This window comes from Syngnathoides biaculeatus, chromosome 16 (genome assembly GCF_019802595.1).
Source record: "Syngnathoides biaculeatus isolate LvHL_M chromosome 16, ASM1980259v1, whole genome shotgun sequence".
Taxonomy (NCBI): domain Eukaryota; kingdom Metazoa; phylum Chordata; class Actinopteri; order Syngnathiformes; family Syngnathidae; genus Syngnathoides; species Syngnathoides biaculeatus.
The window spans coordinates 6,717,394-6,733,327 of NC_084655.1; the positions used below are offsets into that span (position 1 = coordinate 6,717,394).

Consider the following 15,934-nt stretch of genomic DNA (forward strand, 5'->3'; position numbering starts at 1 on the left):
GAAAAAGCATGGCATTGTTTAGACATTTGGGTGTATCCGCTTGCGGTAGAAGGGTGTTAACTCCTCCCAGTGTTGAGGAGTATCTGCTTAAGATCAGAAGGGAAACATGCTGAGGCCAGGATGGAGACATCGCTTCCCAGTGTTCAGGAGTATCAGCTTGAGGTCGGCAGGGGGGGCATCGCCTCCCAGGTGTCACTGGGTCACACTTCAAGACACGCATGCAGCTCACAAAGAGAACAATTCAGACTAAGACTAACAGAGACAAACGCATGATAAAACAATCCTAACAGCTACTATTGTAGTAATGATATACTTTTATCATGATAACTAACATAGTAATAACTTCCTTATCATTTCCCCCCTGTTTATCACGATAAAAATAAAACACAACATCAAACATTATCAAAAGCCGTTGCTTGAGTGGGAAGAAAACTACTCAAAAAAACCCACCATGGAAAAAAGAGTAGAAACCCTTTCCCAAGCAAGAGCGAAAGTTGAGGCGAAAGACTAAAGTTGTATTTGACTAAATATACGTATATACAAGGTACACCTGGAAACATCAAACATTCACAACTGCATTGCTTTCCTGTGAAGTCGTCAAAAGAGGTTTACATAACAGTAGAATTATCATCATTATCAATCCACATACATTAGTTGATATTCAGACATGGCTACAGTAACTTGAGCAGCTACTTTCATCTCAACAACATCCACGACTTTCGCAGTACAGACTTTGCAAAGGGGAATACCACAAACGATACAAAAACAAGACAGTAATAAAATACAAATGATAATCGCGGCTATAGCAACAGCTACGCTTTCCCAATTTCTAAACATTTTCTGTAGCCATTGCAAAAAGGCGTTTGGTTCGACACCTTCCATACTCTTGAGTTTTCTCCCTATAAGCCCTGAGAAGTGTAAGGGTTTCAGTTAATGAACCATTAGACAATGTGTGTAGAGGGATAAAGGTACAACACTCACCAGATTCAATCATACGACAAACCCCTCCTTTTTCCGCCAATATCATATCTTATGCCTGCCTATTCTGCAAAGCCACAAGTGAAGTGGCATGCAATTGTGAAGCTGTATGTGTAAACAATGCTTCTGTGAAATTTGTTAACGTGTTAACTTTATGATTTAGATAATTGATTAGTTCAGTGTGCTTATACGTGGTTATAGGAAAAAGATAACTTATGAAAGGCAGCTGTGTGAATGCTGCTTTCGTTTCATCTAGCAATTTATCTTTGACTGAAATGTTCAGAGGTTGGCCAATTTCATCAAAATAAACTGGGGTGTTCTGTGTAAATGGAGGCTTTAAATTAGCATTACTCAAATCTCTTTTCATCCTGAGTGTACTGTTAAGTGTTGACACATCATCATTCACAACAAAAGAAGTTGTTTGCTGGACTCCAGTAACATACACACAAGTTCCTGACCAATATGAAGACAATTTAGCGTACAGAGCCCCTCCTCCACAATACCACCACAACTGAGACCGCCAAACAAACTTGGTGAGATTTGTTGGAAAAGTCTCAGTGGTGCTGCACATAGTGAACTTGATGTTACCATGATCAGTACACAGTCTGTCCACACTTATCTTGTTTAAAGCATGTGAAGTTCCCAGAGGTTGGAGGGTGAAACAACATCGGTCTGGTCTCTCCTTGCACAATAGGAAAATGAGTCGAGTATGCTAAACAAAAAGAGGTGCCTGGCAGACTCCGGGTCATATTCAGAACACACTCAGATGGAACTGTCTCTACAACCTGCAAAGCATCACGCGGTTTCATACACACAACACAATCTTTCTTTAACGACTTAGCTACTGCCACTACTCGTTCGAGGAAGAGGTTATCATTGATCCCAACACCTGTGTCTTCTCTTAACAGAGTTTCAATGTCTTCTCCTTTAAAGTGAGTTTTAACACCACACGCTTTTTCCCTTATTTTTTCTCACAGGGAGGTGACAACAGCATTTAGATGTTCTTGCTGTGACTGGCCATTATGGATGGGTGGCTGCCAATTATAGCACAATTTAATTGGGACACGCGGATGGCCCCCTCCTCCGTACCATGCTCATAGTGTGGGAATAGTACAGTTCTCTCTGTTTTTATTTGGTAGGGACGACATTGGCTGTAATAAAAATGTTATGGTGGGTACATCAGACCCTGTCACTGTGATAGATATTTTGCCATGCCAATTTGACGCTCCCTGATTCCTATGTGGATTTGACCACTAATCACCATCAACAAAAGTGATATAATTCGACCAGGACAACCATTTTTTATTATTTGCATCATGGGCACTAGATAAACTTAGATAAAACCAATAATCTTGCCACTGACTCATTTTAGTTACTTCAGTATATTGCTCTTCTAAATCTGCACCCCAATAGTCAGGAACCGCTGAGATCTTGCTAAACCTTGTCTGGCGGGACTGCAATCGGTCCAGCGGGATGGTGATGGAAAGTTCTTGAGAAAGGGAAGTTACATTAATCAGCGTCCCCGTTCTGTCCATCAGCAGCCGCAGGTTTCCCAGGATGGACGTAGACAACAGTCTACGGCCGGGCAACCGTTCCGTGTTGGTGCTTTCCTTGCCGCAAGGTTGCGCACGACCTGCCATCAGGCACAGCCCTGCAAGAAAGTAAACGGCATATTTGGTTGACAGGACTGCGGTCAGCCTGTGGCTGATGATCTGCTCCATCTTCCCGAGAGGGGTGTGTTTGCCACAGAAAACCCTCTCTCCAACTGTGGTCTTTCGTCGGTACACTGGTGTGTACATTGTGGAGATCCTACCCCGAGGGACTGGCGTCACTAGACCCGTCAGCAGGGAATTGGAGGAGGTTGCACTGCGACTGGTGGATCCAGCCGTCACGTCCCTGGACCTTTACAGCCGTAGGTGTCACTGCTATAACCTGGTGGGGGCCGTCCCAGCGTTCACTGTCCCAGCGAGGTCGTCTCAGCACTTTGAGGAAGGCTTGGTCTCCCACGAGAACGTGATCTGTCTGTGGAGCAGAACACACTGGCAAGTCATTGTGTTTATGCATCTCTTTCCGGTCAAACATGTTTTTCATGTGGACTGGGATCGATGAGCCCGTTGCTGGTGATTCTGAGAAGTCCAGGTCTGGAAGTCTATCAGGGCGGCCATATAGAATTTCAAATGGGGATAATGTTTTTCCTTCGGCTGGCACTATCCTCATTGCGAACGATTGAAACACAGTCAGGCCATTGTCTTTTTGTTTCCCTCATTGTCTTTATGAGTCTCGCTTTGACAGTTCCGTTTGTTCGTTCAACGAGCCCAGCAGATTTCGGATAATACACGCAATGATGCGTTAAGTCGATTTTCAGCAGCTGTCCAACTTTTGTCAGAGTGTCATTCACTTCGAATCACACTTGGAATGCCAAACGTTGGAATAATATGGTTACACAGTGCTTTAACAACTGTCTTTGCATCAGCATGCGCTGTTGGAAACAACTCAACCCATTTGGAGAACACATCAATTTTCACCAAACAGTAGTGCATCCCTAATGCTTTGTTTAACTCAATGTAATCCATATGGATTGTGTGAAATGGTTCTGGAGGCAGAGGAAATGTTCCTCTTCGTGGTCTTAAATCCCCTTGTGCATTATTTTTTAAACATATAACACGTTGTTCGCAAAAATGTTTTGAAGTGTGTAAACCCATGTTTGTGATAATACTGTTGTGTCAATGCCACCATCCCCCCTGTTGACACATGACTCAACCCATGTGTCAATCTTGCTGCCCATCCAAACAATGATTTTGGCAGCCAGGGTTTTCCATCGGCCAATTTGCTAACCCCGTCCTAGTCAATTTTCACACCTTTGTCCTCCCAATGTGTGTATTCAGTGAGTGGTGTTTTTTTCTAACGTGAAATCAAAATGTCATGTTGATTTACTGCGTGTGTTTTTGTTACATCTTTCACCAGTGCGGTGTCAACCATGGGGAATCCCTGGGCTGCACCCTTGGCTGCTTGATCAGCTAGTCTGTTACCAATTGTGATTGGGTCATTTCCTGCTAAGTGAGCTTCACATTTACAAATGGCTACTTTGTCCGGCAGTTGTACTGCGTCCAGTAACTGCTGGAGAAGTGCCTTGTGAGCAACCTCTTTACCTGTTGTGGTAATAAAGCCCCGATTTGACCATTGTCGACAAAACACATGAACTGAGCCACAGCCATATTGACTGTCAGTCCAGATTGTAACATTTTACAAGCCTGGATCAGTGGAGATAATTCTGCTGCCTGTGCCGAACACACAGAGTTAGTGTTGCCTGAAACAAGTTCTCAGTTTGTGTCGTTATTGCAAATCCCACCCTGTTGCGGCCGTCTTCCCCTGCTGATCCGTCAACAAAAACAACCTATCCAGTCAGGAGGGGAGTGTCCATGAGGTCAGGTCGCGGTTTGGTGGAAATTTGGACGTGGCTTCCACAGTCGTGTGTAGTACCCTCTGCTGGTGTGGGCAAAAGTGTCGCTGAATTCAGTCCCCCACATCTTACAATTGTGATGTGTCCCTGTGATAACAATGTCGCGGTGCAATGTAAGTGCCGTGCTGGTGACAAAAATGTCATCTTTGTTTCCAGCAGAAGGACTGAAACTCCGTGTGGCACTTTCAGTGTTAACTGGTGGAACAAGACTACTTCCGCAGATGCCTCAACAGCCAGAGCAGCAGCTAGCACTGCCTGAACGCACTCTGGAGTGGCTCGTGCTACGGAATCCAATTGTTGCGAATAGTATGCAACTGGTCTCATTTTTCCTCCGTGTTTCTGCAGCAACACAGAGGTCATGAACCCGTTTTTTGCAGTCACTGTCTGCTCAAATGCCCTGTCATAATTTGGTAGTGCTAGCACAGCTGAATCAATGAGTTCTCTCTTGACAAGATCAAAAGCTTTGTCGGTTTCTGGCATCCATGGAATTTTATCTTGTAATGTCATTGGCTTATTATAAATTATGTTTAGCAATGGTTGTGTGATTTCTGAGTAATTTGCAATCCAGGCGCAACAATAATTGCAATGACCCAAAAATGACATCATGTGCTTTTTTGTTACAGGTTTTGGAGCCTTGGCGACGGCTTGTTTCTGTTTGTCACTGACAATGTGTCCTCGCTCAGTCAAAATGTGTCCTCGATAGGTTACTTCTTGTTTCCATAATTGCATTGTCTTTTGAAACTTTGTTTCCTGTGTCATACAAATATTGCAGTAACGCTAATGTATTGATTTTGCATGGCTCTTGTGTGTTTGAGGCCACTAAAATGTGATCCACATATACCAAAATTTGGCTCTTGTGTGGGGCATTAAATGAGGTCAAACACCTTGTGATTGCTTCTGAGAAAATTGTTGGGGAGTCACAAAATCCCTGGGATAAACTTGTGAACGTTAATTTCTCACCGTTGAGCGTACACGTGAACAAGTATTGCCTGTTAGGGTGGACAGGGATACTCCAAAAAGCATTACTCAGGTCCACCACCTCGTAGGCCTCGTAGCTCAGTGATTAGAGCAGTGGTTTGGTAAACCAGGGGCTGTGGGTTCGTATCCCACTGGGGGCCTCCACTCCCTGAGAAGGGTTGCGTCAGGAAGGGCATCCGGTGTAAAAACTGTGCCAAACATATATATGCGTTCATCTGAGATGATACGCTGTGGCGACCCCGAAAGGGACAAGCCGAAAGAAACACACACACCACCGAAAACCACCTGATTCTCGGTTGTAATGAGTTCAAAAGAGTGTGTGGATTTGGAACATTTGGCGCACAGGATCACGTACTGCTTGGTTTACTGCACGCAAATCCTGAATTAATCTCCATTTTTTAGTGTGTGCTTTTCGGACTGGAAATATAGGCGTATTATAAGGCGTGTCTGGGAACGCGTGTAAAATTCCTGCCTTTTTTAATTCATTAACTACACGTTGGATGCCTATTTCAGCGTCTTTTTTCAGCGGGTATTATCGAATTATTGGACGATGTTCCGTTTTTCCCTGTATAATTACTGGTGGTATGTTTGTCATGAGTCCAACATCAGCGGGTCCAGTGCTCCATAGCTCGGATGGGAGATGACAAATGCCATTTTCCTCAACAGGGGTGAGCACATAAACTTCGGCTAATCAGCTGTAGTGGACTCGTGCAAACGTATCAAAATTCCACCGAACACTCAATCGGAACCATCCTGATTCTGTTTCTTCAACGCCGTCGAAGTTTTGTGATGAGACCCAAATTTCGTGTATAATCGTTCCAGCGAAATTGTTTGTGTCCCTCCAGTCACATTGTTTTGGCTTTGCAAGTGAAATGTGTAGATGCTGCCTGGGAGGGAGCAGTGCTTTCACTTCCACAGTTAGTCTGACACTTTCCTTTCCAATAAATGTAATTGACTTGCACTTCTTGTTCAGCCAATTCCAAAAACAATTTGGTGTTGTCTGGATCTGGGCCCGGGGATTCCTTGTACCTAATGGTGACATGTAAATTATTTCAACACTGCATGTCGCCTCCCGGTCGGACCCTCCCGTGTGCTACGTTTAGTAAATTTTCAACGCCACATTCCTCTTCAGGCAAATCCAGCGACCAATAATAATGTGCCCCATTTTCTTGAATTTGGATGTTAGCTTCCATTCGCCCCTGTTTATTAATTGCAATGCTAATCTCTAATTGTGTCAATGTGCCGTGACCTAATAAATTGAGTGGGTACCGTGGCTGTAGAACTGCTTCCACATTCGCCTTTTTATCTGCGTCATCGGGACTCCGCAACTCGAAATTTATGGGGCAAAACTAAGGGTTGAACTAAACCATCAGCTCCGCTTTTTTCGGCTTGGTTTAACTGTCGCGGGGTCCCGTTTTCCTAAATCGGTCACATCAGCGCCGGTATCAATAAGGAAAACAGTTGGTTTTCCCTGGACTAGTAAAGTTAATTCTGATTTCATCGTGGGTTCAGTCTGATGATGCATTAAATAATTTTCGAGGTCGAACATGTGTTTAATGTCTTCCTCAACATTTTCATCATTGTCGCTATCGGAGGAGTTCAGAGGGTGGGTAGCCAATCTGAGGTCCGCGGCCCCTCTGGAGTCCCGGTCTGGTCTATTATCATCAGATGAATCGTCAACACGGCGTCGACTAGGCTTGGCCTTGGCTTTACAATAGCGAGCACGATGACCATCTTTGCCGCAGTTAAGACACTTGCCTTCTCTAAACCACTTTTGCTTTTTGGTTGCAAATTTGGACACGTCAAATTGAGGTTTTTTGTTACTCCTGTCATGTGGTCCCCATTTTGTGTTATGAAGCTTTCCTGTAAAGTTAATGTTTACTACACGATGCTATGCTTTTTTTCTTTTTTTGCTCGACACATTCATAATTTCTTGCATAATTTAGGATTTCCTCCATTGGGCAAGTTGGCCAATTCAAATTATGCTTCTCCATGTAATTACAAATTTCTGATCAAACTTGATTTAGAAAGTGTTGTTTTAAATCGGAGTTAAATAATTCCCTTTGATCCTCTGGAATTCCGCCGTGCACCTTGAAAATGGTGCGGAGTATGTGAAAGAAATCATCTACAGACCCCTCTAGTTTCCGGGTGTATTTCACAATTTCCTTTAGATCAGCACTTTTTCTGAACGCAATAGCACATCTTTCCATGATTCGGCGTAAATGTCCGCCGTCCTGACGTGTCAGTTCTCTATAAGGAATGAACTGTCCGTCATTTCGTAAAGGAATGTCTCCACTGGCCCACTGATGCCTTAGATTGAGTCTGATAAGGGCAAGCGTTACAATTTGGCTTGCAGGGTTTATTCTATTCTACTTGCTTGTCAGTCAGTTTACCTGTCACCTGAAAATATGATGGCAAAGACGGATATAATTTTTACTTGGGTGTCGTTGATATCATGTTGCTAGATTGTGCAGTTATGGTTAAGTCGTCATCCATTTTTTTTTTTTTTCTCAGTTTTACGACTTTGAATTTCTCTGGCCCTATCAAGGAGGGCCATACAATAAAACCACTGTTTACCGTGGGTATTGTCTTTTCTCTTCTTCCCGTATTTAATAGATAATTTACTGAGAAGTTTGTCCAATTCTTCACAGTTGTCTACATTTCCAGAAAATCCATACTTTTTCTGCCACTTTTTGGTGAATTTTCTTGTTCCCTTGTAATCAATTTCAGCTAAACGACATTTTTCCTTTACTTCAACATGGGAAAGTGAACGGTCGGAATTTTTGGTCGACATTGCCGCCATTTCTGACGGTCTTATTTATTATAAGTGTCTAGATATGGTTCCTCCGTGTAGAGAAAAATTCAAAGTGCCTGACTTCGGGTTGAATACCAAGCTTCTACTACCAATTCGGAGCGGGTATTACCTGGGTATTTTTACTCACGACCCTCAAGTCAGTTTTAGATTTCTCAAACTTTGGACATTCACTCTGTACACATTCACTTTCACAGACTGATCAATTTCTGTGTCCTGAAACTAAAAGTTTTCTACTTTTCCAAGTGTTGTACAAATACTGACCCGTGAAAAATAGGAAATATACTTGTCTTTCGACCAGATATTCTGTACTATTTTTCCAAGTGTTATAAAAACATTGACCCGTGAAAAGTAGGAAATATACTAGTCTTTTGACTAGATATTCTGTACTACTCTTCCAAGTGTTATACAAACACCGACCTTTGAAAAATAGGAAATATACTTGTCCTTTGTCTAGATATTCTGCACTATTTTTCCCAACTGTTATAAAAACACTGACCTTTGAAAAATGGGAAATATACTAGTCTTTCGACTAGATATTCAGAACTATTCTTTCCAAGTGTCATGCAAAAACTGACCCGTGAAAAATAGGAAATGTACTAGGCTTTCGACTAGATATTCTACACTATTTTTTCCAAGTGTTATAAAAACACTCACCCATAAAAAATAGGAAATATACTAGTCTTTCGACTAGATATTCGGTACTATTTTTCCGAGTGTAATGCAAACACTGACCTGTGACAATCTCCGTTGGTTGAGACACATGCAATTCATCGGATGACGTCTGTGTTCTCCCGGCGGAGGATGTCCGAGGGCTGGCCTCGTGGAGAGGAGGACTTTCCGGGTCTCCCGAAGACTTGGATGGTACACCAATTTCAGTCGTTGTCGATCATCCACCGAAAAAAAAATGCTGTCATCCAGCTCGAAGGACCAAGTTTTAGAATGTCAGAGATGTTCCTAGAAAAACAGCTAAGACAAGCCTGAGGACTGTAGAGAGTGAACTCAAACCAACCAAGATTGTTTTTCTTGCAAGGGACAGATGGAGGACACACTGTGAGTGCGCTTCCTCAGACTGCCAAAGTGGTAGTCCCTGTCTGCTCTTTTTTAATGCATTCTGAGTTCAAAGGGTTACATGGTTATACAGTGAAAATGCTGACACAGATGGTTGCACCAACAGCACATAAACACGAAGGTCCATGTTTCTTCAAGGCTGCAAGGGTGTCCTGATAAACCCGCAAGAGAAAAAGCATGGCATTGTTTAAAGACATGTTTATGGCATTTGGGTGTATCCTCTTGCGGTAGAAGGGCGTTATTTCCTCCCAGTGTTGAGGAGTATCTGCTTAAGATCAGAAGGGAAACATGCTGAGGCCAGGATGGAGACATCGCTTCCCAGTGTTCAGGAGTATCAGCTTGAGGTCGGCAGGGGGGGGCATCGCCTCCCAGGTGTCACTGGGTCACACTTTAAGACACGCATGCAGCTCACAAAGACAAGAATTCAGACTAAGACTAACAGAAACAAACACATGATAAAACAATCCCAACAGCTACTATAGTAGTAATATACTTTTATCATGATAACTAACATAGTAATATTATTACATGTTATTACTTATCACATCTCCACTGTGAGAGAGATAATCTATAAAGAAAAATCCAGAAATCACAATGAATGATTTTTTTTTTTAACGATTTGTGTGATACAACTGCAAATAAGTATTTGAACACCTTCCTATCAACGAGAATTCTGACCCTCAAAGACCCGTTAGTCCACCTTTAAAAGTCCACCTTTAAAAGTCCACCTCCACTCCATATATTATCCTGAATCAGTTGCACCTGTGTGAGGTCGTTCGCTGCATAAAGACACCTGTCCACCCCATACAATCACTCAAACTTGTAACATGGCTAAGACCAAAGAGCTGTCCAAGGACACCAGAGACAAAATTGTGCAACTCTACACAGCTGGAAAGGGCTACGGAGAAATTGCCAAGCAGCTTGGTGAAAAAAGGTCCACTGTTGGAGCAATCTTTAGAAAATGGAAGAAGCTAAACATGACGGTCAATCTCAATCGGAATGGAGCACCATGCAAGATATCACCTAGTGCGGTCTCAATGAACGTTAGAAAGGTGAGGAATCAGCCCAGGACAACATGACAGGACTTGGTCAATGAAAAGAGCTGGGACCACCGTTTCCAAGGTGACTGTTGGTAATACACTAAGACGTCATGGTTTGAAATCATGCATGGCACGGAAGGTTCCCCTGCTTAAACTAGCACATATCAAGGCCCGTCTTAAGTTTGCTAATGACCATTCTTTGATACCTAGGAGTCATGGGAGAAAGGGTTGTGGTGTGGTCAGATAAGACCAAAATGGAACTTTTTTGTCATAATTCCACTAACCGTGTTTGGAGAAAGATGAATGATGAGTTCGATCCCAAGAACACCATCCCTACTGTGAAGCATGGGGGTGGTAACATAATGCTTTGGGAGTGTTTTTCTGCAAATGAGTCTGAAATTTTCATTGAAGAAGAAAGGTGTGGGCCAAGTCTGACAGACTGTGGACAATTTGTGAGGAAGTATTTAATCCAGCAGCAGATGGAAGGGGATAGTCCAAGGAGGTAGAGTTTGTCAACCAAAATATCTGGGATGATGGTATTAAAGGCTGAACTAAAGTCTATGAAAAGCATGCTGACATCCAGGTGGCTCAATCCAGTGTGGAGAGATATTGTGATACCGTCTTCGATGGACCGTTTTCCTCTGTAGGCAAACTGGTAAGGGTTGAGTGAAGGAGGAAGTGAGCTCCTTATGTGCCGTGCAACCACCCTCTCAATGCACTTCATGATCACAAGCGTGAGTGCAACAGGCCTGTAAGCATTTAGACTGTCAATGACTGATTTTTTGGGGGGGATCGGGATGATTGTTCCATATTTCAGGCAGGAGGGGGAATGGTTGCAGGGATATGTTGAAGATTTTCATGAAAACACCCGTCAGCTGATCAAGATCCTGAGCACACCTCTCACTTCATGTTCTTGAAGTGTCAGTGTGCTGCTGATGGGAGGTGGTTGTGATGTTAACATGTATAATTGGAGATTTTCTTCTGCGTCCTGTCCGTAGGCCACCAAAGACTTGGAGAACTATGACGCCGAGCGACATGAGGAGTTCAAGCGCTACGAGATGCTGAAAGAGCATGAGAGGCGCGAGTACCTGAAGGGATTGGACCAAGAAAAGAGGGAGAAGGAGGAGCAGCGAATGCAGGAGCTCAAGGACAAACATCGACAACACCCAAAAGTCAATGCTCCCGTAGGCACCTCATTTTATTTATTTTTTATTCAGACAGGGAGTGCTTCATCAATATGCCTTCTCTATAAATTCAGGGTAGTGTGGCTCAGCTGCGGGAAGTTTGGGAGGAGACAGATAGATTGGACCCCAAAGAGTTCAACCCCAAGACTTTCTTCAAGCTTCATGGTGAGTAAGACTTATCTGTGTCACCGTGTCTTTGACTTCACCGTGTGATTCTATGTCTTTTGACTTCTTTAGACACCAATGAGGACGGTGTACTGGATGAGCAGGAGCTGGAGGCACTTTTCACCAAAGAGGTACAACACCAGTTTCCCGCAGAGATCACATAAAATTTAGTAACATTTAGTACACTTTGCCTGTCACACCAAACCCAGCAATGTAAGATATTACTCGAACACCACACACTTTCAGAACATCCTCACGCAATGGAGATGTCCCGTTACAGACACTATTGTCAAAGGGCGAAAAAATTAGTTGGGCAGTTAACACTTAACCAACTAAACACTCTTACTTGCTGATGCTCACATCATTCACTAGGTCAGGCCCAGCCTTTTAAAGACATAAATACTCAAAGGTCCTATAAGGTTTTGCAAAAAAATTGTAAATATTTCATGGATAATATTTAAAATGTGTAAAACGTAAATAGAATGTTGTAACGAGCCCTTAAAATTTAATTTGACCCCTATGATGGATAAAATCAATAGATTGAAGTTTCCCTTGACCGGATGCGGCTCACTGGAGCCTGGAGCCAGGCCTGGAAGTGGGTCTCGAAGGCAAGGACTCGGTGGCCATACCTTCACCTATGGGGCCTGCCCAGGCACAGCCCAAAATGGTAACCTGGGTTCCCTTTCCCATGGGCTCCCAACCTGTGGTTGTAGTCTTATTCAGGCATTATCTGAAAACCGCACGTAAGTCAGAATTAGGTGAATGAAATAGATGAAAAATAAAAATCAAACAGTAATAAAATAAATTCGAATGTATTGTGCTAACGTAGAGGTAATAACCCAATCTAAAATGGTGTGGATAAACTCAAGGGCACATAACCAGCTAAGATTAGTATGTGTATTTACATAGCAAGAGGCACAGAACGCTTAAGCACACTGCTTTAAAAGGCAGATATGATCATTTTCCACAGGAAGAACTGTTTTTGAGTTCAGTGTTTTGGCTATTCAAGTATCTGGCCTGGTTTGCCATGTTTTGTTTGCTGTATACATGCCAGGGTAGCCCGTCTATGGGAGCTTGGGAGCAAGTCCCTGTGAAAATGTAATCGTCCCCATGTGAATTCATGTTTAAACTGAATTTCAGAAGTTTGATATTAATTGTGGTTCCAAATAACCCTTGTGAAGTATATCAAAAGTAAAAGTTTTATGGAATTCAAATTCTAAGGGAAGTTGCAAACATAAGTGCTGAGCTCCTTCATTTAAACCAGCGGTCTCTTTTAACTTTTCCTTCCCAGGCCAGATACAAAAAAGTCAAAGAATTTTATTCAACACATTAAATAAATCCATTAGTGTAAGTTAGCTATGCCAATCTATAATATAAATGTTTTATGTATATTGTACAATATACGGAATTTATAAAAAAAAAAAAAAAACACACAACTACATAATAGAATAAGCAGCTAAGAAAATGGATGAACAACTACATAATAAAATAAGTCAATTTTTCATGATTTCGGGATGGCCAGGGGTCCAGAATCCCACTAGAATAGAGATGCTCCTGCACTAAGCAAAACAGAATTACATCTCCCATTTAGAATAGTGTTGGGAATGATTAACCAATGCTACCGGATATCTGTTCATAAAGGCAAGAGATACGACAGACTCCGTAATCAATACAAAATCCCCCAGGAATCCTTAGATACATCCGTGGCAGGGCCATGGACCGGATATCACTGGCTAGGAATTGGCTGTCTGAAGATTTACAGTTTTCATCATCAAAAACAAGCACGAGAGCGCTCGCGCTGTTCACTACGAGCTTACGGTTATGGTGTTTTTTTTGTTTTTTAAGATAAACCCCGTTTTATTCTCACAGCTGGAGAAAGTGTATGACCCCAAGAATGAGGAGGATGACATGATGGAGATGGAAGAGGAGAGGTTAAGGATGAGGGAGCACGTCATGAAGAATGTGAGTGTGGTCTCCTGTCATCTTACAAAAGTATAAAATTTCACTATTCTTTCATTTCTGTTGTTGTCCTTCAAGGTGGACACTAATAAAGATCGACTCGTCAGCCTGGACGAGTTTCTCAAGTCCACCGAGAAGAAGGACTTCAACACCGCTAAAGAATGGGAGGCAAGTGGAAGAAGCTTGAGTTTAGCGAGCCTCCTCGGTTAGCAGGAAGGAATATTTTATGCATCTTAAAACAAAGGCTTGTACATATTCCATTGCATTATCACCTTGTGCATTTCCTCACCAAGCCACCAAAATACACTTATCCATTTGTGTAGAGGTGTGACATATGACAGTGTCAAACACAAATGCTCTATACCCACATCAACAATTTAAGATGAAAATTTTCATCAGTAGCAATGCTAGCTAATCTGTGCCAACACTGCAACTCTGCTTAAATTTAGACATTGACGTGATAGTGTTACAGCTGCCAAAATGCCACAACGTTTCTTTCATTCTGGAACTTTGTCCAGGGTAGCTGATCATCTCAGTGACTGAGAAACTCAATATGGGGGTGGATATGTTTCAGTTTGGCTCACTGTGATGTCACAGTTCAACAAAATTCGGAATCCATTGCACGGGCAATTTTTTGTCTTGAGTTTCTAGGAAAATGTTTACTTCTTAACAACAACAGCAGTTGGGCAATAAACAACTACGCATTCTCTAGTTTTTGCAAAACCACACGGCTTTGCCTTACACCATGGGTGCCCAGACTATTAACCCTAATATCTACTTTTCAAGCAGCCAGCCTGTCGCGAGTTACCGTTTTAAGGTTAATGTTGCCTCCTATATTTAAGATAAAGAATTAGCTTTTTGTGCACAGTATTGTCTGTGGTTTCATCCTGGATCAGGCTGTGTCAAGGTGGAATTCTAAAATTACACACCATCTCATCCTGCACTTTCTACTTTGGCTTCAGACAGACCTTTCTCACTCGGAAAAGAGAAAATCTCGCCCAGTTTAACCACTTTTCCTTTGATTATTCACATACTCCAAAGTCATTGCATCTGAAAACAACAGCATATCTTTTTTACTTTCTCCATTAATATTGAAAGTAAACATAAGCAACATGTCTAGCTCGTCTTTGCTGTACGTTGCCCAGACTGCGTTGCTAACTAAAGCAGTGGTGGTGGACGCTGTCATTCTAAAACACATCGATGGCCTGTGTAAGTACTCTAACATTTGTAATTATGAGTGTACGTCTTTAAGAGTGGTGGGAAGGGGCGGGGGTAAGGTAAACTAGTAAAAAGAGTGTGGCAGAGCAGCGTCATTGTTAGAGAAAGTTCCGCACTGAATGAAAAAGGGATTGCCCTCTGAACCTAATGCTTGGGCCACCCTTTGCAGCAAAAACTACAATCAAGCATACTTGTATGCATATGTTGCAATGAGTCTCTCATGGCCTTGGGGAGGAATTTTGGCACGCTCATATTGGCAGAATTGCTGTGATTCAGCCACTTTGGAAGATTTTTGAGCGTGAACCACCTTTTTTTTAAGGTCATGCAACAACATCTCAGTATTATTTACTGTTGGTACAATGTTTTTTTCTACATTGTCATGTTACTTTTAGGCTTTATTCTATACAGTCAACAAAATAAGTATTTGGACACGCTGCTGTATTGCAAGTTCTCCCACTTAGAAATCACGGAGAGGTCTGAAATTTTCATCGCAGCTACATGTTCACTGTGAGACATAATTTAAAAAGAAAAATTCAGTAATAACAATGTATGTTTTTTTTTAATGATTTCTATGTGTGATGTAGCTGCAAATAAGCATTCGAACACCCGTCTATCAACTACAAGTCTGACCCTCAAAGACCTGTTAGTCCGCCTTTGAAAGTCCACCTCCACTCTATGTATTATCCTGAATCAGATGTCACACGTGTCAAGGCCCGTCTTAGGTTTGCCATTGACCAATTGGATGATACAGAGGAGTCATTGGAGAAAGGTTTGTGGTCAGATGAGATCAAAATGGAACTTTTTGGTCATAATTCCACTAACCATGTTTGGAGAAAGACGAAGGATGAGTTTCATCCCAAGAACACCATCCCTACTGTGAAGCATGGGGGTGGTAGCATCCTGCTTTTGGGTTTTTTTTCTGCACATGGTCCAGGATGACTGCACTGCAATATAGGGTGTTCAAATACTTATTTTCTTCACTTCACAACTCCATTTGTGTTTACTTGTCTTTGTCTAATACTTCAATTTCTTTGATGGGCCATATTTTTTTAACAAACGTAAAGTAATA

The 15,934-nt window shown here is 42.3% G+C and overlaps 1 protein-coding gene across 3 annotated transcripts in view; it reads left to right on the forward strand.

The window, feature by feature from the left end:
• nucb1 (nucleobindin 1) overlaps positions 1-15,934 on the forward strand; it is a 33,058-nt gene that overhangs the window by 5,610 nt on the left and 11,514 nt on the right. For 2 of the 3 annotated variants that reach the window (XM_061846471.1, XM_061846472.1), the window contains exons 5-9: positions 11,338-11,523; positions 11,598-11,688; positions 11,761-11,819; positions 13,558-13,650; positions 13,726-13,815. In XM_061846471.1, the coding sequence (XP_061702455.1) occupies positions 11,338-11,523; positions 11,598-11,688; positions 11,761-11,819; positions 13,558-13,650; positions 13,726-13,815 (519 nt within the window). The remainder of the gene's footprint in view (positions 1-11,337; positions 11,524-11,597; positions 11,689-11,760; positions 11,820-13,557; positions 13,651-13,725; positions 13,816-15,934) is intronic. The other variant, XM_061846473.1, reaches the window with a different exon arrangement.